The 22539-nt window shown below is 35.0% G+C and overlaps 2 protein-coding genes across 2 annotated transcripts; one reads left to right on the forward strand and one right to left on the reverse strand.

The window, feature by feature from the left end:
- Positions 1-190: 190 nt before the first annotated feature.
- On the reverse strand, positions 191-18340 carry LOC136823723 (protein farnesyltransferase subunit beta-like). Its single transcript, XM_067079895.1, has 15 exons — positions 18184-18340; positions 13253-13320; positions 13061-13133; positions 12783-12874; positions 12490-12542; positions 12093-12195; positions 11800-11883; positions 11619-11705; positions 11368-11405; positions 11090-11181; positions 10876-10920; positions 10055-10184; positions 9364-9433; positions 8848-8965; positions 191-616 (listed from the first exon to the last, which is right to left on the reverse strand). The coding sequence occupies exons 1-15, from the start codon at positions 18268-18270 to the stop codon at positions 530-532; spliced, it is 1227 nt and encodes a 408-aa protein (XP_066935996.1). The 5' UTR covers positions 18271-18340; the 3' UTR covers positions 191-529.
- On the forward strand, positions 1738-7685 carry LOC136823722 (serine-rich adhesin for platelets-like). Its single transcript, XM_067079894.1, has 4 exons — positions 1738-2085; positions 4396-6152; positions 6452-6583; positions 7198-7685. Exons 1-4 carry the CDS (start codon positions 1827-1829, stop codon positions 7594-7596), a joined length of 2547 nt encoding a protein of 848 aa, XP_066935995.1. The 5' UTR covers positions 1738-1826; the 3' UTR covers positions 7597-7685.
- Positions 18341-22539: the final 4199 nt, after the last annotated feature.

Below are 22539 nucleotides of genomic sequence, written 5' to 3' on the forward strand. Positions count from 1 at the left end.
GAGGTTTTGAATATCAATGCCATATTAGTGAGAGAAATCCTTTCCTAACCCTATCCGCTAGGCTTTATACATGTTATTCAGTAGTCTAGGATCACGTAAAACCAATGTTTCTAATTTTTGTTTTAAGCTCATTAAGTTATCCATATACCATAATCACTCTTGACGCGGGTAGAACTCACAACCGACGAAATAGATATCATAAATAATTTTTTTTCAAAATTTACAAAAAAGTATATTGTTGTGTATATGAAATCAAATAAACTACATAATAAAATAGACTCAGCTCTTTCCAGAATCTCTTTAAGAAATCGTCTAAAATTTAAATAGTCAAATACCACAGAGAAGATTTTTGGTTAAATTAGTGAAAGTTTGCAAAGAAATTCCAACAGCTTCAAAACCCCATTGGGTTCAATGGCGTGAAGCTCTCCAATTCATATTGTGTGTTTAGCTTTCTTTCATTCTTTTGAAATATAGGTTGAAGTTATTCTCGTCTGCATTGAGATATATCGTGATAAGTCAATCACCACAATCAAGAGGGGTTGGGTAGTCGATTGAAATGTTCCAAAGCCTCTTCTGCACTATCAAAACATATGTTGTAGACTGGGTGTAGTGGTTGCTAGATGAAAAGAAAGAAATAGAGTAACATGCGAAAGACATATGGATTACCAAGTGAACTGTTTCAATAACAGAATGGGTGGAATTCCGGATAAATGTAACGGAAAAGCAACCGACACGACCGTAGAATTTTTCCCAAAAGAAAATCCTCGGAAGGTTTCAAGTCCTGTAAAAAATAATTGCACATTAAAGCTCGATAAAAATAGCGGTCGTTGGGGTCATAAACATCACGTCAGCACGTCACGCTAATTTTAATGTAGATATGAAAAGTAGGAGCGCCGTGAGTCATGTATGATTCGATGGAAGGACGGTACCCAGTCAATCAAGAAACATAAATGACCTCAAGGTTAAGGAGTGGCTGTATGGCAACGTTATGCGAAGAACATATGGAGCTATAGTTAGTAAGTTATGATGGATATTTAAGGGCGAAAAAGGTTACCAGGAGATTGAAAGACAGTTTCAAAATGCATCTACCTTAAGGGAACTAATTTTGGTGGGTTTGCGGATTAGTTCCCGCCAAAATTAAATATTTTGTTCACTCGCCAAAATAAGTTCCCGCCAAAATTTTTTTTTTTTTTTTTTTTTTTTGCCTAAATGAACCCTGAAATTCATCAAAGTTGCTCAAAATAAGACAAAATAGAACAAATTTACGCTGTCATTCGCCAAAATTAGTTCCCGCTAAAATTTAAAAATTTCGCCATTCACCAAAATAAGTTCCCGCCAAAATTAATTTCTTTTAGGGTTTTTGCTGCCCGCCAAAATTTATTTCTTTTAGGATTTTTGCTGCCCGCCAAAATAAGTTCCCTTAAGGTAGTACCTAATACATTGTCGAGCAAAGATTTTCACGTGCGAATTAAGACTTAAGACAACAAATAGCTTCTAAGTTAGGTGAATTTTTTTATTGCTTCACTGAAACAAACAATCCATCTGAGAAGGAGCACCTTTGAACGCTGCTAATAGAAAAAGGCCTTTCCAGTGATTTCCAAATAATGTCCTATCAAGTACATAAAATTGAGATCAGTGTAGAAAGATTGATGAAAAGGTCATGCGCAGGATCTAAATATCCATTGAAACGAAAAAATATTAAAGAAAAAATAATTGACGTCAAATAATTTATATCTGACGTCAATTATTACAAAAAAGTTCTACATATTGGTGGAGTTGTGAATAACAAAACAAAAATTAACACTTCAAAAAAGTTTCCGTCAAAGATGGCCGAGTCACGCAAGGACAACGAGCGTGAAAACTCATTATCCAGAGTCCAACCGTCTGTTATGGACGCCAATCGCAAAAACGCCTTATCCAGGGTGCAACCGTCAGTTATGAGCGCCAACCGCGAAAACACCTTATCCAGAGTGCAACCGTCAGTTATGGGGATTGATCGGGAGAACGGATTATCCAGGATGCAACCCTCCGTAATGTTTGTTCCGAACAACAACCGGCGCCGCTCAAGTCTTCCCGCTAACACAGGTAAATAATTTCGTAAGCATAACATATTAAAGTATAAAGATTCTATGCATTACAATAGGATTAAGTTGCAGGAAGCTTACACTTTCTATATTTCTAACACACAGCTGTCCCTTTTGTTTCTAGTTACCGACTATATCTCTAGTCTTATACCCTATAATATTTATAGCTCTTCTTTCTTCTCTCCTATTCTTAATTTGGAGCATCTAGCGATAAAACTTATTTCCGTTTCTAGCGGGATGTCCCTTCTTGTCTTTAACCTGATAAAGGATATATTAAGTACCACCTGAGGTTCTAAACAGCAACGTCTTGGACTATAGTTTCCGAGTACATCTCTAGTCTTCTACCACATAACATATCTAGTTACTCATTCTTATTTCCTATTCTTAATTTGTTTCTCTTCTAGAGGAAGGTTCCAGAGTCTCTGGCTATAAAACTTATTTCTGTTTTCTGGCGGGATGTCACTTCTAGTCGTTAACCTGATAAAAGATTTATTAAGTGCCGCCTGAGGTTCTAAACAGCAACGTCTTTAATTTCCGAGTACATCTCTAGTCTTCTACCACATAAAATATCTAGCTACTCATTCTCTTTTTTTTTACTTCTCCGTATGCAGTAGTCCGTATACTTCTGTGTTGAATTACATTCGACTTTATGATTTTCTTTATGGACATTATATATAATAGTTCCTCCTTTTTTCTACGATCTACTACTTCTAGGGAAATGTAGTTTCTTCTAGTCTTGTATCGTATCTCATAAACGATCACAGATCTTGTTTCTTCTTTATTAAACTCCATAGTTTTCTGTCTTTCTCTCTGGGGTCACCGTATAGCAGACCGTACATGCTTCTGTGCTGTATAATATCTATTGTCTTCATTTCATATTCTATCCCTCAGGTATATTTCATAACTATAGGTTATTATCAAATTAGTTTCGATTGTATCACGCTTACTCAACTCGCTTTGGGTTATTTCCTCCAATTATTATTTTGAATTCCTTTTTGAATTTAAACTTTTTTGTTGTAATTTACTCTGTTTGGACAGCTACCTCACCCTTCAAGCTTCTACTTCGGAGTTTAATTTTCTCTTCACAACTTTCAGTTCTAGCTTTTATTATACTTATGAAACTTTTTACGATTTCTATGATGCTTTACTTGTTTACATTTATGTGACTTATAACTTTCTGATAATCTAGGTTATTGAAAATAGTTTTGGGCTTAACTATTTTGAATAAATTAATTTTGCATATCTGTGCATCTGTGCAAAATTTTGTATTACACACTGCGCGCTTCGAGTATCTTATATTTTGTTTTATCTCTCAAGGCCATTGTCACATTCAGAAGTATTTTCAGTTAGTGTTTTTTCTTAATTACCATTTCAACCAAATCCATGAATAAGGGGTTTTGCAAACTAGTTCAGATAAGTAGTCGACATTTACTGATATAGATAGACTTTGACTATCTCTTAGGATAATAGAAGGAGTTAAAAAGTAGGGAGTCTCCTGGTAGAAAATCTATATCGGAAAAATGACACATTTAGTATACGAGTACGAAATTTCATCATAACTTGTACTTTTGTAATCAGTTTTCCTTGTTTAGCAATTTTTTCACTTTCTCAAGATAAACACTTCATTTTCTTTTCAAAGGTTAGGGCGCGAACTATCTATGCAGCGTACTGTAAGGGTGTTTAGGTGTATACAACCAGGGTGGTAATTAAAATATCTTAAGTCAGCAGTTTGAACCGATCATCGCCTAATCTTGCTCGTATGAAATAACATAATAAATATGCTAGGCTCCGAATCACGTCTTCAAACAATAGAATAGGACCATATAACCGTAAGCAAGATGTACGCATGACTAAGATAAAATATGTAGCTTAGCTCTTCTAATCTAAGCGGTAAGTGGCTTGAAGCTGAGCGTAGATATGATTGCCACCATGTCAATCGCCACTAGACCATAAATTTACCGAGAATCTAAAATCAACGCACAACAAAAAATTAGTATTCACCATTATAGTTCAATCTTGGTCACCTGTAAAATGTCGCTCACCTTTTTGAGCTGTTTGGAGTAGATAACTTCTTTGCTGCCTAAATAGTCAAACAAATCATAGCTAACGACTTTAATTACTCTCGGGCACCTAATATATTTTTGGGAAATTTTTTTTTGAAAGTTCCCTCTTTTGCACCAATTCTGCTGTATTTAGCCTTTTTTTCGAAAATTTTCCACCAGGACATTTTTATTCTAACCCCCCCTGCTTATTCCAAACCCCGGCTATTAGGTACCCGAGAGTACTTTAAACCGGTATGATTTTTATCTAGGTGGTGTCAAACCTTCGGTGATGTCATTGGTGTCACAAGGACATCTGTCATCTGTCCAATCTGAAGCTTTGCAGCCAAATATATCGAAAACTAGACGTCTATCCGAGACACCCGCGAATCTTAGACGTGGCTCCGAGGCGCCGAAACCTAGTGTTGTAAGCTTTAGACGTGGCTCGGATGCCTCAAAACCTAGCGTCGCGAATGTCAGACGTCGTTCTGAGGCGCCAGAGCCTAGTAAAACCAATGTACGACGCAGATCCGAGGCGCAGACTCCTGCTGCTCCAAGTACAACCGTAGAGAGTGTTCTAAAACAAATTGAATGCTCATCGAATCAGAGTGTGGATAGCGATTCCAGTATCGAACAGTCAGACAGTACTGAAATAGTAGACTTTGAAGATGTCGAGGTCATTATTCCTGGATCAGAATCTGCTGAGCACCTTTTGGCCCCCACACCGCCAGAAGTTGCCAGTCTTGAAAATCAAATGTCAGACCCTTCTGGAACTCTTTCTTTGGCTACAGCATCTTCCAGCGCTGAAGTTTTACAATCTTTAACTGAAGCTGTATTTGCAGAAACATTGCCACCGAAATCTAGCGTTGAGCCCCCAGAGGCTTTAACTGTGAAGGCTCCGATGCCACCACCAACCCAAACGCCACCACCGTCAGCACCACCACTAGAAGTCATTGCTGAAGCTCCACAACCCTTAACTGAAATGGCATCTGTGGCAGCGCCAGAGCCTTTGGTGGAAGAGGCTTCTGCTCCACCACTAGAGCCTTTAGTGGACAATGTTTCTTTGTCGGCACCGTTACCAGAGGCTACTGTGGAGTCTCCAGATCCTCTAACCGAGAAGGCTTCCTTGCCAATACCACCAACTGACTCTTGTGATGCAACTCCTGAACTTTTAACCGATAACTCCTCCTTCCCAACACCGCCAGCGGGTTCAATCATAGAGATTTCAGAGTCATCACATACCACAGCACACAGCTCCAATAATCAGATTCAACAACCCTTAGTTGAAAATGTGACAAAAGGACTGAAACAACAATCCGCAACAAGTCAATGTAAATCTGACTTGATCAATTTCGTCAGTAACCAAACATTACAACCGAAGCTGTCAGAAAATGTGGCAAACGATTCAGCACAAAAACCAGATCTATCAAGTGGTTCTAGTACCACAAATCAACCAACTGTCGATAAAGTGCCGTGCACTTCACCGAAGACGTCCGAGCTTACAAACGGTTCTAGTGATAAAACTGATGAACCAGATATCAAGAGCGTACCAAGCTGTCCTGCGCAAGATACAGATGTATCAAATGCTTCGAGCGTTACACAAACACCTATAACCAAAACATCGCCAGAAAGTTCGAATTTACCGAACGGATCGGCCGATGTTACACAAAAGCCGGATGCATCCAATGAATCTGGTAGCACACCAGAGCCTATGGTCGAAATAGTACCAAGTCTTTCTCCAAAAATTACGGATTTATCAAATGGTAAAAGTGATTCTACACAAGCAGCAAGTGTCGAGAAAGTTCCTATCACTTCTGGTGATGATCAAGCTGCTGAAAGTAAACCAAGCAACTCTGCCAAAGAGCAAGGATCTGCATCTAAGGAGCCAACAAAACCAGAGAAGTGGCTCGAATCGAAAAAACCACTCCCGCCACCGGTGTCTATCCCACAGGACTTGAGCTCCCTTAGCCGTGAACAGATGGAAGAACACATTTCACAACTTTTGGCTGAGAATGCTTCCATGAGAGAGGTTAGTTACACATTTCTATCTCTTACCAAAAAACAGTTCAGTTTGAATCTATCCCTCTAACATCTAATTGAGTTATGCTGAAGTTCATTTTAACAGTTGCGGAGCAAGTTTTAAAGGTTTCATGTTTTCCGTATTCGCTAGCGTGGCGTTATATTTAGAGCGCCATGTTTGCTAGCCCCTTCGGGACTTTCAATCTGACATTCACATTGAAGGACTGAAAGATTAGTACCCAATACAGCGTTTAAATATTTTTTGAATGGTTTCATTTTTTTCATTTGTAATTTTCTCTTTACTTGTAGAGCCAAGGTGCCATTGTAACAGAAGCTGAGGACAAGCTGAATACTCTTTTCGACATCGGAAAAATCCACGAAGTAATGGTTGGTGATTTACAGTATAGATATGCTGTTTTAAAGATGAAACATAAAAAAGAGGTAAAACAACAATTTTCTTCTTTATTTTAACTTATAGCTTTATAAGAAAATAGTACTGAAAGATTTGCCAAAAAGGTAGAAGCAACTAAAAATAGAACAATGCAATCATCAGATTTCAGAAGTATCTGATCAATAAGTCTGTTAAGCAATAAAGAAAACTGAATTGAGTCGACAAATGAACATGTTGAGGAGGTCTATTTTTGTTGAGGGAAGTACTCGAAGGTCCCAAATGAATGTCCCCCGTATATTAATGTTCAAAAAAAAATTTCGGAGCCACCTGCTTTCTGTTTATTTATTTTTGAAAATAGTTTCAGCTATCAGAAGCTGAATTGCTCTAAATAGCCTGGTTTTAGTATATAATCACCTTATTTTTTATATTATTTTTAGTAGAGGTAAGATTTCAGAACTTCCGGCAATTAGCCTCCCCTTTTAACATTTTGAGAAAATTTCGAACCCGTGTCCTTTTATTCGGACCCCCTACTATTCAAGACCTTAGAGTAGTCAAAAAGTTAGAGGTGATTGGTATTTTGGGACATGGGATGCAAAGCATTTTTTCTTGAATAACTCCAATAAAAATCCGTGGTTGTTATTATTTCCCTTCTTACTATCAACAGGTTCTAGAAACTGAAGAACTAAATCAAGAACTTTACGATGATCAAGTGGATAAACATGAGGAAGAAACAAAAGAATTGACAACTCGGTTGGAATTAAAGACTTCAGAATGCGAAGACCTAGAAACGGAATGTGAAGACCTTAAAACGAAATGTGAAGACCTTAAAACAGAATTTGAAGGACTAGAAACAGAATGCAAAGACCTAAAAACAGAATGCAAGGACCTCAAAACAGAGCGCAAGAGCCTGAAATCACAATGCGAAGATCTTACCACTACTACCAAAGAACTAAAGGATGAGATTGCCTATTTGAAGTCACGCACTTTCAAGAAACGATGTTCGTCGTTTTTCCGACGCTTGGCACGTCCTTTTAGGGGACGTAGCCAAAACGTAAGCGCTTAAGTTGATTTCGAGGTCGAATGCTTTCAAAAGCACTAGACCTTGAAGTTGACGTTTTCATTTTTTATTTATTTATGTTATTTCTTATTTGATTTATTGATTTATTGATTTTTTTTTATTTATTTAGTATTTGATTCAGAGAAATTTTAAGAAAAAAACAGAAATAAAAAATAAAAATCTTAAAACAAAAACCTAAAAAATTATTAATCTATTTATTTCATTCAGTATTTTATTTATGAAAAAAAAAAATTATCTTTTTATTTTATTTAGTATTTTATTTATAGAAAAAATAAACAAATCATAAAATTAAATTAATAAAATGAAATTTTCAAAAACAAAAACAAAAAATAAATTTATTATACATGTCATAACGAAAACGATTGAAAAAAAACTATCAAAAAAATTATCATTACACAGAAAATTATTACCATCAAAAAATGCATAAAGTCGATCTAGAGGTTGCACAATCTAAAAGAATTAAGCCCTCAATGTAACATCTTCTCACATTTAGTGCGTGTGACCTCAAAATTGACAGGTTGTGTAATGTTTTTGCTCAAATTCTTAAAAATCTACATATTTCTGTTGTAGTCCGTAAAACCTGCCCTATATTCTTGTCTATTTCACAAAAAAGTCATTTTTTAAAGAAGTGCAAAGTTCACTTGATCAAATTATAAGCTGAATAATCTAGAAACGCCCTCATTATACCATCTAAAACGCCCTCACTATAATACCATCTTTTTATTAGATATTATAGCTTCAAAATTTGTCTTCTAGTTTACTACGTTCTTTTGCTCTAATTGGCACTAAAACCTTAAATTTTAAGACCCATAATTTTGTCCTAAAGCAATTCAAAGTAAAAAAAAACAAATAACGATCATTTTATTTTTTCATTTCTCATTTTATTGTTTATTATTTATTGCTTATATATTTATGTTTTTTATTATTTGATTTATGATGTAAAATCATTTTTTTGTAAAACTATAAACTTCTTTTTATAAATAAAAACTTAAAAAAAAAAACTCTTTTGTGTCTCAATGTTTTGCAAGTCCTGCCTTTCCTTTTTAAAAACCATTATTCCTGTAAAAGCTTTTTCCTTCCACAATAATCTTTTTAGAAGATTTGACCCCTGTTGACCCACAAATGATTGATACAATTTTCGATATTCTCCAGGCATAGCTAAAGCTTGTAGCATTTCAAAATACTCAGGCTCATTTAAAGAAGACAGTAAATTGTACAAGTACTCAATTAACTTACCAGAACGTTTTTCTTGCCACCGACAATTTCCTTGCTCTCCCTCACATCATCCACGATGAAGTGTTCTGCGATGGAGAGACCACTCAAACAGTAGCATGTGTGGTAGTAATCTCTTGACCTAAACCAAGGAGAGATGAACAAACCTTCAATAAAGCTGTAATTTACGTAAAAATCTGGAAAGATTTTAACCTGTTTTAAATGATTAAAATATTTGGTTTATTTAGAATTAAAATTTTTGAAAATAGACTTTTGGGGAAGCAAATCGAGATATTGAAGGTTTGAGCCAGTGCTGGAATATCATTTTTTTAGCGATGTTAGACTGAATTCAAATTTAATTTACACTTTTGCCTATCTGTAGATTAATGACTTTCATGACTAGGGTAAAAAGAACTATATGGGCAACGTCCTCAAAGAAAAAACATAGAAACATGGAATTAGGATAATTAGGTATTTTTTGTTTGACTTTTTAGTTTTTATTTTGTATTAGCCCCTGAGATATGCTCTATTATTACTTACTTGCCAGGTTTGTCTAACAGTCCACCGCTATAACTTTGACAATTGACCAATATGTACTCTTCTAGTGCTTCTGTAAAAATAGATACAAATTATCGTTTTTTTAAGTAACAACTCATGAGAAATACCGGATATGGAATTTTAAACTTCTAGATAGGAAAGTGACGTGTCTAAGCTTAATGACACTTTAGGGGGGGTTTCAGGGGGTACCCGATTCCGCAATTCCGCCAATTTTTTCTCCAATTCCCGTCAAACCGTCTTAAATTGAACCAAAATTCCGTCACCGAAAATTCCTTTGAAATTCAATATTTTTGTCGAAAATTCCGCAAATTTTTAATATCTTTTACCAATTGCAAAATTCCGCAAATTTTTCAGCTAAATTCCGTTTTTCCGCACTAAAATTGTCTAATTTTCTGTCTCCGTCAGAGAAACCAATTTCCGTAATTCCGTCTAAATTTTCGCCAAATTCCGCCACTCTGTCCGAAAAAAGGGCCACTTCCGCTCCTCCGCCACCCATGAAACCCCCCCCACTTTAGGCAAAGGCTTTTAAGCTCACTAAAAACCCATACAACTTGTTCCAAACACAAACAGAAAATAATCAAGTGACGATTTTCTTTCCAAATAGTGGAGCGTTATAGTTTTAATGGGATTTCTAAAATACATTTTCTTGGAAAATTTTAAAACAGAGACTCACTTTGATTGAACATCCAATTTTCTTGACTGAGATCTTCATCTCCATACATTTGAAGGATGTTGTGGATAATAGGTAATAGTGCACCTTGCCAAAATGAATAACATCCATCCACTAGTTTATTTGTCCGACCCTGGAAAATTTGAAGTGTTTCAACTTTTATTAAGCTTCTTATAACATGTATGCTATTTCTTGAATAGTCGAACGTGCGCAACGCAGTGGGCTCAATTCAGAAGCTTCAGATTATTCGAAGGCCTGATTGTAGCAAAACAAACTAGCTTTAAAACTCATTATTGAAGTCATAAATAATCATTTTGGCAAAAAAACTGGCCCCCACGCCCCAAAAATCAAAATTTTTGAAAAATAAAAGCACGTCCCCAGATATTCACCCAAGGAACAAGTGTGCCAAATTTCAGCCAAATCTGACAAATTTTGAAGTCTCCAGGCTGCCCCAAAGTTTTAGCCTCGTTTGGGCAAAAAACTCGTCCCCAGGCCCCAAAAATCTAAAATTTTGAAAAATGAACCCCCCCCCCTCAGGTTTTCACCCAAAGAACAAGTGTGCCAAATTTCAGCCAAATCCGACAATTTTTGAAGTCTCCAGGCTGCCCCAAAGTTTTGGAACATACACACAGACAGACACACACAGAGACATTCTCAGATTCTAGCTCAACTGAAGTTGAGAATAATCTTAGCGTGTAAAAATTTGATTGAAATTTGATTGAATGCTCAAAAATTAAAAAAAAATAAATAAAATCGATTTTGTGAACTTTACAATAATAAGCATCATAAGTGCTTTTAAAAAATCAAAATAATAATCTGCAAACCTGAAAGCCTCCTTCGAATTTCATTTGTCGGTTAACAGTCCATTTCTATAAGAAAAGAATGTAGGGTATTAAAAAAGAATGGATTGATAACAAAAAGATATAATCTTACAAAGGTATTTCCATAATGTTATAATATGCTCTAGAGCTAAAAACCCACCTAGTATATTTTTAATGGACAATTCTGAGTTGTAGAGAAAGTAATTTATTTATGTACCAGTAATTTTTTAGTATTTGCTTTTTGTTCTTGTCCAAGGAGAGCTAATGCAGCATATCCACAAAATGTGTACCCACCGTGGGCTTCAAGCCCTAAAATTGTAAAAAGGTGCATAACACCAATGGCATTTTAAATCCATAAATTAAAATTCATAAATGTTTTGTTATTCCTATCATCATTTTTAAACGAATAAATTCAAATGAATAGATTATACAGTTGAGTATTTACTTTCAAAAGTATTTTTATGAAAGATAAAATCAAGTCTTATCAAAGTTTACCTGGCAGGCCTGAGAAGCCACCCTCATATGATTGGCACCTATAAGATTGTAATTCTTGAAATATAAGTTTGGACAACACAGAGTTTTTTGGGAATAATAGAATTAAAAATCATTTCCTTCAGCTCTGTTTTGTTTTTTATATTTAATATGAAAGAAAAGCATTTTGTAATCAAAGATAAAAATTATCAGGATTTATCTTAGTACAAAAAAGACCTGTTACAGCCTGTTAAAAAAGACAAACAATGATATACTTTGCAATCCAATCAGCCGTTTTGTGAAACATTTCTCTTGTGAAAACATTGGTTAGCCTTGCAGCTACTATTGCACAATATGCTCCCCTAAAAAAATAAAAAATTAAATAGAACAGTACCGTAGCTCATTATCAAAATCTCTTTAAACAAAAAGCCTTGAACACTACATCATTCATTATACCTGATATCAACTTCACCATCCTGGTGCATTGTGAAGGATCCTTCTTCAGTACGTCTGCTGATCAAAAATTCAGCAAGTTTTGGCCTGCAAGAAAATGAGTAAAAAGAATTCAAAAAAGTATTAAACATATCAGTTTTTGACATACTCAACAACTTTCTATTGAGGATGATTAATATTGTTTTTTTTTTGTTATGTTTCAAAAACAGAAAATGATCAAGAAGAAACAAAGTGCAGTAAAGATATTTGTTATTTTATTTATTTTGGTTTTACAAGACCCAAAAATATGTTTTTACCTATCAACAACTTCATATGCTTTTGCCCAGAACCGCCCAAGTATACATAAAGCACACACTGCTGCATAAGTCGGTGCTAAATGTGGCATTTGACTTGGACCTCCTAAAAATAACATCAGTAATTAATGCCGAAAACCGTAAGTTGGTCTAATGTTGACATCCGTCATCTAGTGCCGACACCACACAAATAAGAGATTATTCGGAATTATTGATGGAAACTAAATTTATTTGCTTAGCGATTAGAGAGCAAATATCATTTTGACCATCAGTGATTTTGACCTTCCTACTATTCCTATCTCTAAAGAAGGGTGTCAACATTAGACCAACTTACGGTAATGACTTCATTTGCAAATAAAAATGCGACTTTAAAAACCATTAGAAACCAGTAGAAACATACCTCCAAACCCACCACGATGCTTGTCTTGACATTTATCTAAAAATCCTGCTACTCTAGAAAACAGAAAAAATACACGGATCTCAACAAGAAATCCATAAAAATATTTCTTGCAGATAAAAATATTATGGCAGTAGCAGACTTGGCTTGTAAGTCAATTAAAGAAGCATTCATTTTGCTAAGAAGAGAAACTTGAATATATTTTAAATATATTTTAAATGTATGTTCTTAATTAGGCTAACAAAAAGCTAAAGATCAATGAAAAGTTATGAATCATTCTAAGGTTGTAACAATACTTGGAGCAAACTTCCTCAGGAATTGGCTCATTGAGTAGTTCTAAAGAATGTAAGATCCAAAAACAAATCCATGGTCTACTTGCATCTAAACACTGAAAATGAAAGAAAAAGAACGTTCTTTATCCATTTTATACAATGTGGCGTTATATGATTTGAAAAAGTATACAAATCCAAATTCTAGTCTTTATATTAATTAATTGGTTTAAAGTAAATGACTGAAAACAAAGTAGTACACCAAATTCTTGCTTCAAAATAAAAAGGAAGATTTAAAAAACTACCTCATAACCACATGATAAGTTTTCTAATCCTTTTTTTAAGTAATTTATGTGTTTTGAACGATAAAGTTTTATTCTAAAAAGAGAGTATAGAGATAAAGTTTTAGTCTTTGAGAGCTTTGTAATTTGTCAGCTATGAAATGAAAACTTTAAGGGTAAAAAAAACTTTTCTCAATCTTTTGTTTGTAAACTTACTGTGTTTTGTTGTTGGGTATGTTTTTCAGTCTTTCATAATTCTGTAGAACACTTTGCTCAACTTTTTTCTGAAGTAAAATAAAAGCATGGTTGGTACAGCAGAAATCTACTCATTTTTTAATGTCTATCGGTGTCAGTAGTGTGGTTGCAAGGTAGGCAGGAGGGTTTTCCAAAGACAAGGGTTGGAAAAAGACACATCTGGTTACTAATTTTGGCACTCGTTTGCTCTTTTACACCTTAGAACTAGCGGTTTTCAGCCAAAAAAAATTGCCTCCCCAGCTTTGTTTGACCACCACGCTTCTGATATCAGTGTCGACAGCTTTTCTATTTAATTTTTCTGTCTTTTTTACCATTACTCGAAGTGTGCATTCTCTCCCTTAATTAAAAAAAAAAATTAAAAAAATGTAAAGTTTTTCTCATCTTGTGTAGCAACATTTAATATGGCCAACTCATAATCAAGCCAACTCATTAAAAATGAAGTATCACAAAGTAAGTATCATTTTTAGGAAATTAAGTAAAAAGTTGTGATATCTCAACTTTGGAAAGAAGGGTATGGAAGCGCTTGACCAGTGAGACAGATTTTTACCAATTGACAATCAATGAATTAATCCATTTTAAGATAAATTTAAAACGCTAATAGTTTTGTCAAGATTGAGACCTTTTGTTTATTGCAATCATGTTGAATAATTAAAAACTCTAGTATTGAAACAATGACAAGAAAAATTTAGTAAACACTTTAATGACTAATTATGCATGTGTTTTATAGGCCTTTTGCTAGTTAGGATGTCATGTTGAATAAAAACTCCAGCATTAAAACAACGCCACATTAATGCATAAATATTTCAAGTGTCCATTAATTTTTCTTATTATTGTTTTGATGTTTGGGTTTTTAATTATTCAACATGACATCTTAACTAGCAAAAGGTCTTAATGTAGGTTTGTAAGGTTTTAATGTATTTCCATTTTGTTAAAAAAGGAGTCATTGCATTGTTGTATTTTTGTTTTTGAAGAAAATAGCTTTGGAAAGGTTGGAAGGACCCATTTTCAGGGGTAAAAAGTTTTTCTAGAAGGAGAACTGGACGTGTTCATTAAAACACACTACTAAATCAATCGTGAAAAAAATCCAAAAAGTACAACTTTGGCTGTAATTTTTTTTCTAATTGTCTCAATTTAATCAAGTTTTTCAAAGATATTCTTTAGCTAAGATATAAGGGATTGTTTTTTTCCCCGAAAAAAAAACAAACACTAAAACAAGATATGATAAAAAGTTCCATTTTTTAATTTGTGATTTTTTGAATGTTGTAAATTGAAATTTGTTTTGAATTTTTTTTAAACTTTATTTGTGATCATGGTGCAAAGAAAACACCGAAACGTCAAGAAATGAATAAAATTAAATTTCTAGTTTTCACTTTTTTTATCAAATTTATCTGGCCCAGCAAGAGATTTTTTCAAGAAAAGTAACATCGTAAATTCAAGAAAATGAATAAAAAGTAAATTCTTTGAGGGTGTGTATATACTTAGTTATCCATTTTCTTGCGCAGCTTTTATCCCCCTTAAAAATAAGATAGAAGACCCAGTATTCAGTATTGCATACCGTGAGATCGGGTAACTTGCATCAGTGGAGGCTAACATGCATAGCCCTCAAATGAATGACCTGGCTGGTCATTAAAATACCGTCAACTGCTCTGAATTGGGACGATTGGTCGAAACATGGGACTGTTGATAATCTGGGCTGTATTTTCACTTATATACTGTTAAATCTCTTTGACAACAAATTTGTTTTGATAACTCCACCAAGTTTATCAATCATACTTTGTCATAGCATGTTACGATAACTTTCACTGATAGCAAACCTTTTTAACTTTTTTGTTTTCATTCAAAATTACCGGACGCCGATTGAAGAATAAGAGAATTCCCACCGTCTAACCGTCTATCGCCTGATGGGATTAACAAATAACGAGTGTGTAACTTGCCGCACTAGTGACGTCAAATGCTCCATGCCATCGTTTTGCCACTAATTTGGTCTTCTTCGTTCCAGCCATTCGCGTGTGTCCCACTACGGATTTTTTTTCATATTTCGATTTAAAAGCCTACTCAGTGCGAAAGAGAAATTGTGTATTTTTTAATACGCCGTTCATTAACTCATAGTCGAACGTGCGCAACGCACTGGGCTCAACTTCAGTGGCTTCAAATTATTCATAGGCCCAATTGTAGACCCCTAGATATTTACCCAATGAACAAGTGTGCCAAATTTCAACCAAATCCGACCATTTTGGAGGCCTGTAGGCTGCTTCAAAGCTTTAGCCTCGTTTGGCAAAAAACTCGTCCCCAGGCCCCAAAAATCTAAATTTTTGAAAAGTGCAAAAAGCACCCCCAGATATTCACCCAAGGAACAAGTGTGCAAAATTTTAGCCAAATCGAACAATTTTTGAAGTCTCCAGGCTGCCCCAAAATGTTAGCCTCGTTTTGGCGAAAAACTCGTCCCCAGGCCCCAAAAATCAAAATTTTTGAAAAATGAAAAATACACCCCCAGATATTCACCCAAGGAACAAGTGTGCAAAATTTCAGCCAAATCGAACAATTTTTGAAGTCTCCAGGCTGCCCCAAAGTTTTAGCCTCGTTTTGGCGAAAACTCGTCCCCAGGCCCCAAAAATCGAAAATTTTGAAAAATGAAAAAAACACCCCCAGATATTTACCCAAGGAACAAGTGTGCCAAATTTCAGCCAAATCGAACAATTTTTGAAGTCTCCAGGCTGCCCCAAAGTTTTGGGACATACACACACACAGACAGACAGACACACACACACACATTCTCAGATTCTAACTCAACTGAAGTTGAGAAAATCAAATGACTTTGGAGGTTCGACGAAATGGTGTCCGAATTGCCGTCCCATGTTTTGTCAGTTAGTCCCAAGTTAGAGCAGTTATTGACGGTACAAAGTTAAATCAAAACAAAAACTGCTTAGGCGGCAATCACAAATATCTTATTTCACGTCCTCGTTGGGTCTAAAGAGTGAGTCGGTCGGTCGTAAAAAATTTCGGGTTTCCATTTTTCCATCCATGCCATTTTTGGAGTGCATTCTTGGAGGAAACTGCCAGCCAGCCAGCAGCCAAAACAACCGCGTGTAATGGGTGGTTTAAAATTACGACCTTTGAACACTGTGACCTCCGACCCCAAAATGGCGCATGTAGTGATAAACAAAGTCAAAATGCTGCAAATGCGCTAGAAATTTTTCGCAAAAAATCGGCAATAATAAAATTTTTGAACGAAGGAAAGGTCATCATTGACAGAAAAAGTCCGGCAAATTTCCCGACTCGCCGACTCAATTCTACTCAATTTTCGAGAGACGGTCGGGCGACGCGAAACGAAGATATTTGTGATTGCCGCCTTCAGCCTTAGTTCACTTGTTTTGAAATTTTGCTGCTTTGATTGGTCAGTCTGATAGCGACTCCAGAAGTCATGCAACTTTCGTTGACGTCAAACCAAATGTTTCATTTTTCCGTGAACTTTGAACCCTTCTAACTTCTTTTCTATGTATGCTAAAGCGTTCCGGTTTTTACTAAATGAAAGCCCGTGATCTTAGCTTTCCAGCGGTATACAACACTGTGGACACGGGCTAGACGGCAAATTGGTAAAATGCCGAACGTTTTGCAACATTTTGAAAATTGTTTGCCGACGGGAGAAAAAAAATTTGCAACTATCGAAAAACAAATGTGTCTGGAAACGGAGGAAAATGTATTTGGAGGCTGAAACTTTGTATGTGTATCAGAAAAAGGGTGAGCAATTCAAAAATCACAATCGCTAATTCTAGTTCTTTCATTTTCATGTAGTTTTTTCAACTTTTTTGCTTCTTTAGCATGGGAATGTCCCAAAAAAAAGTTTTTATTTCTGCCGAAATGGATTTTCTTTCATTTGGGGCTTTCCTTTCAGAAAAACTTATTCTTTACTCATAGTTTTTGTTCCTCCATTTCCAGAGGCCCCTTGAAAATGGGTCCTACCACCTTTTTTGACTCATTTCAACCTTGTCCAAGCTATTTTCTTCAAAAACAAAAATAAAACAATGCAATGTCTTCTTTTTTCAAAAAAAGATATATCTTTCGTTATTTTGATAAACATACTAAATATTTTACAAATATTTTTATATAATAATATTTTAACACCATCAAAGAATTCTCCCTTCAAATTTGAGGTCTCTAGCTACACTAGAAAAAGAGATATGCAAAATTTAAGAAGCATGACTGGAAAATTTCTTTTTTTTCTTTTTTGACACATTTTTCGAAATTTTCCAAGCTATTTTCCTAACCTTTTTTTTGACATTTTTAGTCAAATTTTTGACACTAAAATTTGAATATCTTTACAACCACTAATCCTCTGGAGGCCTATGACCCCTCATTTTCTTTCTTTTTCAAAGTTCTACAAGATAGGATAGATTTTGAAAAAAAATTAAAACTTGAAAAATCTTCTGGAGTTGCTAAGTCTGATGGCTATGCAAGTTTCCCTCCACTGATGCAAGTTACCCGACTTCACGGTACTCTTTATTCTCAGACATTTTTTTGTTTGTCACAAAATACTAAAATTTCATAAAGATATGCAATGTTGAGTGACAGCACCTGAGGAAATAGCAGTTTAGTAGTGCGTTTTTAAAATGAACACGTCCAACTCAAATCAAAAGAAATAATCCATATTGGCAGAATTAAAAACCTTTTCTAAGAATACTCCCATGTTAGAGAAGGTGGTGTTGGCGGCAGGTTGAGCACAAAGACAAAAGAACACCGAAATAATAAAAGACGGTACACAATGTCGTATGTTTGGATTGGGTTTTCAAAGGTAAAAATCTAAGATTTAGTGGCCGGAACTTGGCCTGAATATCAATGTTTCTTTCCAAAAGAAAGTGAAGAAGTGAATTATGAAAGAAAAGTAATATTCTTACCTGTTCCCAGTACGAATGAGTAGGAGCGTCATCATCATTTTGAAAAAGGTGATCAGCTTTCCCAGCAAGGACAGAAGACAGCGCCATGCTTTTCAGTAAATTTTTTCACTTTCGATTTAAAATTTTATTTACAATGCATTAGAATGAAGTAGGTTAAAATTACAGACCGTCCTGATTGAGTTTTGATATCACAGTCTTGTTTTTATTGTTTAAGCCTTTATCTCGTGAACCTCGATGTAACTTCTAAGTTTAAAAAAATCGTTGGGCGTGAGGGCGTTAAGTTTGAGTGCACCGTGATTGGAAATTTCATTTACAGGAATGTTTCAGTCCGGGTCACTTTGGAACATATTTGAAAAAAACTTTTAATCATACTTTCCAACCACTTTTCAGATTTCTCATTGGCAACCAAAACATTTTTCTGGGAGAAGGTATTTTCTAATGTATTTTTTTCTTCAATTTTTTTATTTAACTATTTAACTTCTTCATGCTTCTTCTCATTTCTAAATCTAGATACTTATTTTTGCAGCAGACCCCCAAATTTCACGCATTCACGCATTTTTTTTTGAAATTCACTGCATTCACACAAATTTTTCTTTCAAATTCACATCACCAGTCTGGAAAGGAGGGAAATGTTATGCTGAAGCTGCGCCAACTTAACTGGGAAAAGTTTAAGGCAGCAGATCTCAAACCTCAAATCTACGCCGGAGATATCCAGTGCACAAGCTCCACCTGTGTTTTTTTACTTCGCACAAGCTGCAATTTCCTAACCTGAGATCAGATTGTCAGTCAGGAGTTCTATCCTATTAGGACGCCATAAGTAAAAATCTGCCTAATTAGGCACGTTAGTTCTAATTAGGAATATTACAAGCGTAATAATTTCCCGCGCTTTTTTTCCCGCGCTTTTTTACCCGCGCTTTTTTTTCTTTTTGTCGCCACCTGCAGTATAGACCTAACTGTTCATACAAAAATTACGGGAAACGCATATTTGGACTTTGTACCCTATGCTGCACTCAAGCACTTAAGCCAAAGTCCCGCAAAGGCGGGACAAAAATCAGTTTTTTGAAGTTTGCAAAAAAACGCCACATAGAAGATCTTTCAAATTCAGTATGTGAATAGAGCAGTAAAAAATACAACTTTTCTATTTTTCCTTTTTTTTGCAAAAGTTCTAGGAATGAAAATAAAGGGATAATGATAATTGAATACTATCCATTGATGACCCACGGCACTATCGTAAAGCTAGAATCGCTTCGCATACTCTTCGCTTGAGAAAATGATTGACAGATTGAAGTTTGTCACCCGCGCAGGAGTTCGCGGAGCGTTCTCGGCTCAATCCTCGGACCGCGCTAAAAATGGTAGACTGAGCTGTGATAGATCATTTCGATGGAAGTTGTTGGAATGTTTACAAGGCTCTTGACAGAAAATTGTTTGTTTTATTGTCAATGATGACAGTGCGGTTATTAATTTTGTTAGATCTGACAAATTGATGTTTGTAAGTGCACTTTATAGTTTTGATTCCCATTGAAGAATCATATTCTGGTTTTCATGTTATTAGATGCTGCTTTAGAGCTTTAGGTCTACACTGACCTGTGTTTTTTACTTGGTTCATTCATTTACTGTGACCTAGATACACCCGCGTTTTATACGCGTTTTTGTCGTGGGTAATAGAACATTTTTCTAAATGTCATAACCCAAGACTCCATCCATATTACTGTATCAAACTTTCAAAATCTGCTCTACACACTAAATTCTTTCATTGGGCCATTCCAGAAAAAAAACATTACCCCCTAATGGATGACATCAATTTTTGAAATAAATTTTGGCACGGAATTCCAGACAAACTTTAAAGAGAAAGTATCGGAATTCCATGAATTTTACTTAATTTTGCATTAAAGTATTGGAATTCCATGATTTTTTTAGGTTACAGTAACGGAATAGACCTTTTTTCAAAGAGGACATCCTGTTGAATAATTATGTAGTCCAGCCATAAAAACAATGATAGAGCCATGCATAATTACTGTATCATGCATATTGTAATAATTATGCATGGTTTTATCATTGTTTTTCTGCTGGACTACATAATTATTCAACAGGGTGGCCTCTTTGAAAAAAGGTCTATTCCACGGTTTTGATAGGTATTTTGTTAAAATTTGTTATGGAAATTCCAGACTTTATTGAAAGTAATTTGCTACGGAAATTCCATGTCGTCCATTGCATTGGGGGGTAACGAATAAAAACTGGAATGGCCCATTGGAGGCTGATAAAAATCTGCGGAGATTTGTATTTTTGGAAAAAAACTGAAAATTCGATATATATTCTTAATTAGGATTGAAAAAGAAAGGGATAATCCTAATTAAGAAAGTCTGTGCGATCGAAAAAAAAATGCTTAATTAGGATAGAACTCCTGACTAATTGTTTTTTGCACACCACGCTGAAACTCTAAAGGGATGTGTGAAAACAAACAATATGACGAATATGCAATCTCGAAATCGTAAGGACCACGTTCATCTAAAAGGACTAGGAACGACAACAAAGTTGCGTGATTGTGTTTATGAATAGGGCGCCTGGGCCGTTTGTTTTGGTTTTCAAAACAGACCAAGAACAGACGAAGCGATCAAACTGAAACATGGCGAGAAGTAATATTTGGCATGGAATGAAAAATCGATGTTTCTGGATTTGAAAAAAACGTCAAGAACCTTTAACCCACCCACCCATATACGTCAATTGACGTTTTTTGGACCTACCTCCAGGTACCCCGGTGGAGGTTCTATAAATTAACCCATGTCCGTCCGTTCGTCCGTTCGTCTGTTACCAGCTTTTCTCAGGATTGGCTCCTTAGTTTTTTCTGATGTTTTGCGCAATGATGCAAAATGGCAATGCCCAGAACGTGACGGAGCCCGATTTTTGAGAAAAAATTTATTTGGGCAAATTTGGGCCAAAAACTACCTAAAAATAGGGTTTTTTGGACTTTGTGCAAAATCCTGTCATTACTTTTTTCTGATTTTTTGTACAAAGATGGAGGGCAAGATTCTCTAAAGAATGGTTGAAGTGGTTTTTCCCGGAAAATTCTTATTCGCCTTTAAAAACGGATTTTCGTATTTTGGGGGAAATTCCCTTTAACCAAATAAGAAAATATAGCTTTTCTCAAAGTTGACTCGTTATTTTTTTCTGATTTCTTGCACAATGATGCAAAATGGCAATGCCTAAAATGTGTCGGAGCCCAATTTTCGAAAAAATATATATTTGGGCAGATTTGGGCCAAAAACTGCCTAAAAATAGGGTTTTTTGGACTTTGTGTAAAATCCTGTCATTACTTTTTTCTCATTTTTTCTACAAAGATGGAGGGCAATAAAGCTTATTTTTCCATTCTGAATTTTTGTACAATTATTGTCACTTTTTTCTTATTTTCATCTGATGTTAATCATTAGTAGGTCCATTCAGCATGTTGCTTGATTAACCTAAAATTGATTTGTGAGTGATCCCTAACTAACTGACAACTGATTTTAAATTGCTTTATAAACAAACCTGATCTGATCAAGTACGCATTATTAGCGGAACACAGTCAAAAATTGTGTGACATTTTTGGAAAGTCAAAAAATTGCTCTTTTTGGTAAATTTAGAATAAAATCCTAAATAATCATTTTTAGGCTTTGAAATTTTACACCCAGGGTCGATGTCTTAGCACAGTATTGTCATAAATTTTTCGGAAGATTTAATGGGGTATTTTTGAGGTTACCATCATTTTTATAGGGTAACCTTTGAAACACCACATCTTTTAGTAAAAACTATTTTAACCTCTAAAAACTTGAGAGCATACTCTATACTGACATGGCAACACTTGGTCAAAAAAAGTGCGAAAAATATTGAAGATTTGGTGTGATTTTTGAGGTTACTTTTCGGTGGATTGTAGTAACCTCAAAAACCCATCAAAATTTGAATTTTAAAGATTCTGATTTCTTCTACTTCTAATAATCCATCTTGAGATGTGATTTAGTTTATGATTTGATGTTATAGTCATGCAAAACAAATAATATTGATCTTTGATTAATAGCCTTATTAGCTTTAGCTTAACACATGATTACAGTGAAAATGGTGCTTTCTACAAGAGTAACCTTAAATATACAACCTTTTTGTTTATCAGTCACAATTTTCATGATGAATTTAGCTTCTATTACCTTTATCAAACCAATTGTCAACAAAATATCCACTTTTTTTGAAGCCAATAAGATGATAAAGGGGTTTATGAAAATTGTGAATTGGTAACCTCAATTTAGCCCCAAAAATACAGCTTATAAGAAATCCAAATTAGTTTTTGTTTAGAATGAGGCCTACTTGAGGCATATTTAAATTTTGAGCAAT

The sequence above is a fragment of the Clytia hemisphaerica genome, unplaced genomic scaffold (assembly GCF_902728285.1).
Source record: "Clytia hemisphaerica strain Z4C2 unplaced genomic scaffold, Clytia hemisphaerica genome assembly, whole genome shotgun sequence".
Classification (NCBI taxonomy): Eukaryota; Metazoa; Cnidaria; class Hydrozoa; order Leptothecata; family Clytiidae; genus Clytia; species Clytia hemisphaerica.

Coding starts and splice junctions, on each gene's coding strand:
- LOC136823722 (XM_067079894.1), top strand. CDS start 1,827: ATGGCCGAGTCACGCAAGGACAACGAGCGTGAAAACTCATTATCCAGA. Junction 6,153..6,451: donor AGAATGCTTCCATGAGAGAG/GTTAGTTACACA, acceptor CTTTACTTGTAG/AGCCAAGGTGCCATTGTAAC. Junction 6,584..7,197: donor AGATGAAACATAAAAAAGAG/GTAAAACAACAA, acceptor TACTATCAACAG/GTTCTAGAAACTGAAGAACT.
- LOC136823723 (XM_067079895.1), bottom strand. CDS start 18,270: ATGGCGCTGTCTTCTGTCCTTGCTGGGAAAGCTGATCACCTTTTTCAA. Junction 13,134..13,252: donor ATACCCAACAACAAAACACA/GTAAGTTTACAA, acceptor CTCTCTTTTTAG/AATAAAACTTTATCGTTCAA. Junction 617..8,847: donor GTGGCAAGAAAAACGTTCTG/GTAAGTTAATTG, acceptor CTTTTCATCTAG/CAACCACTACACCCAGTCTA.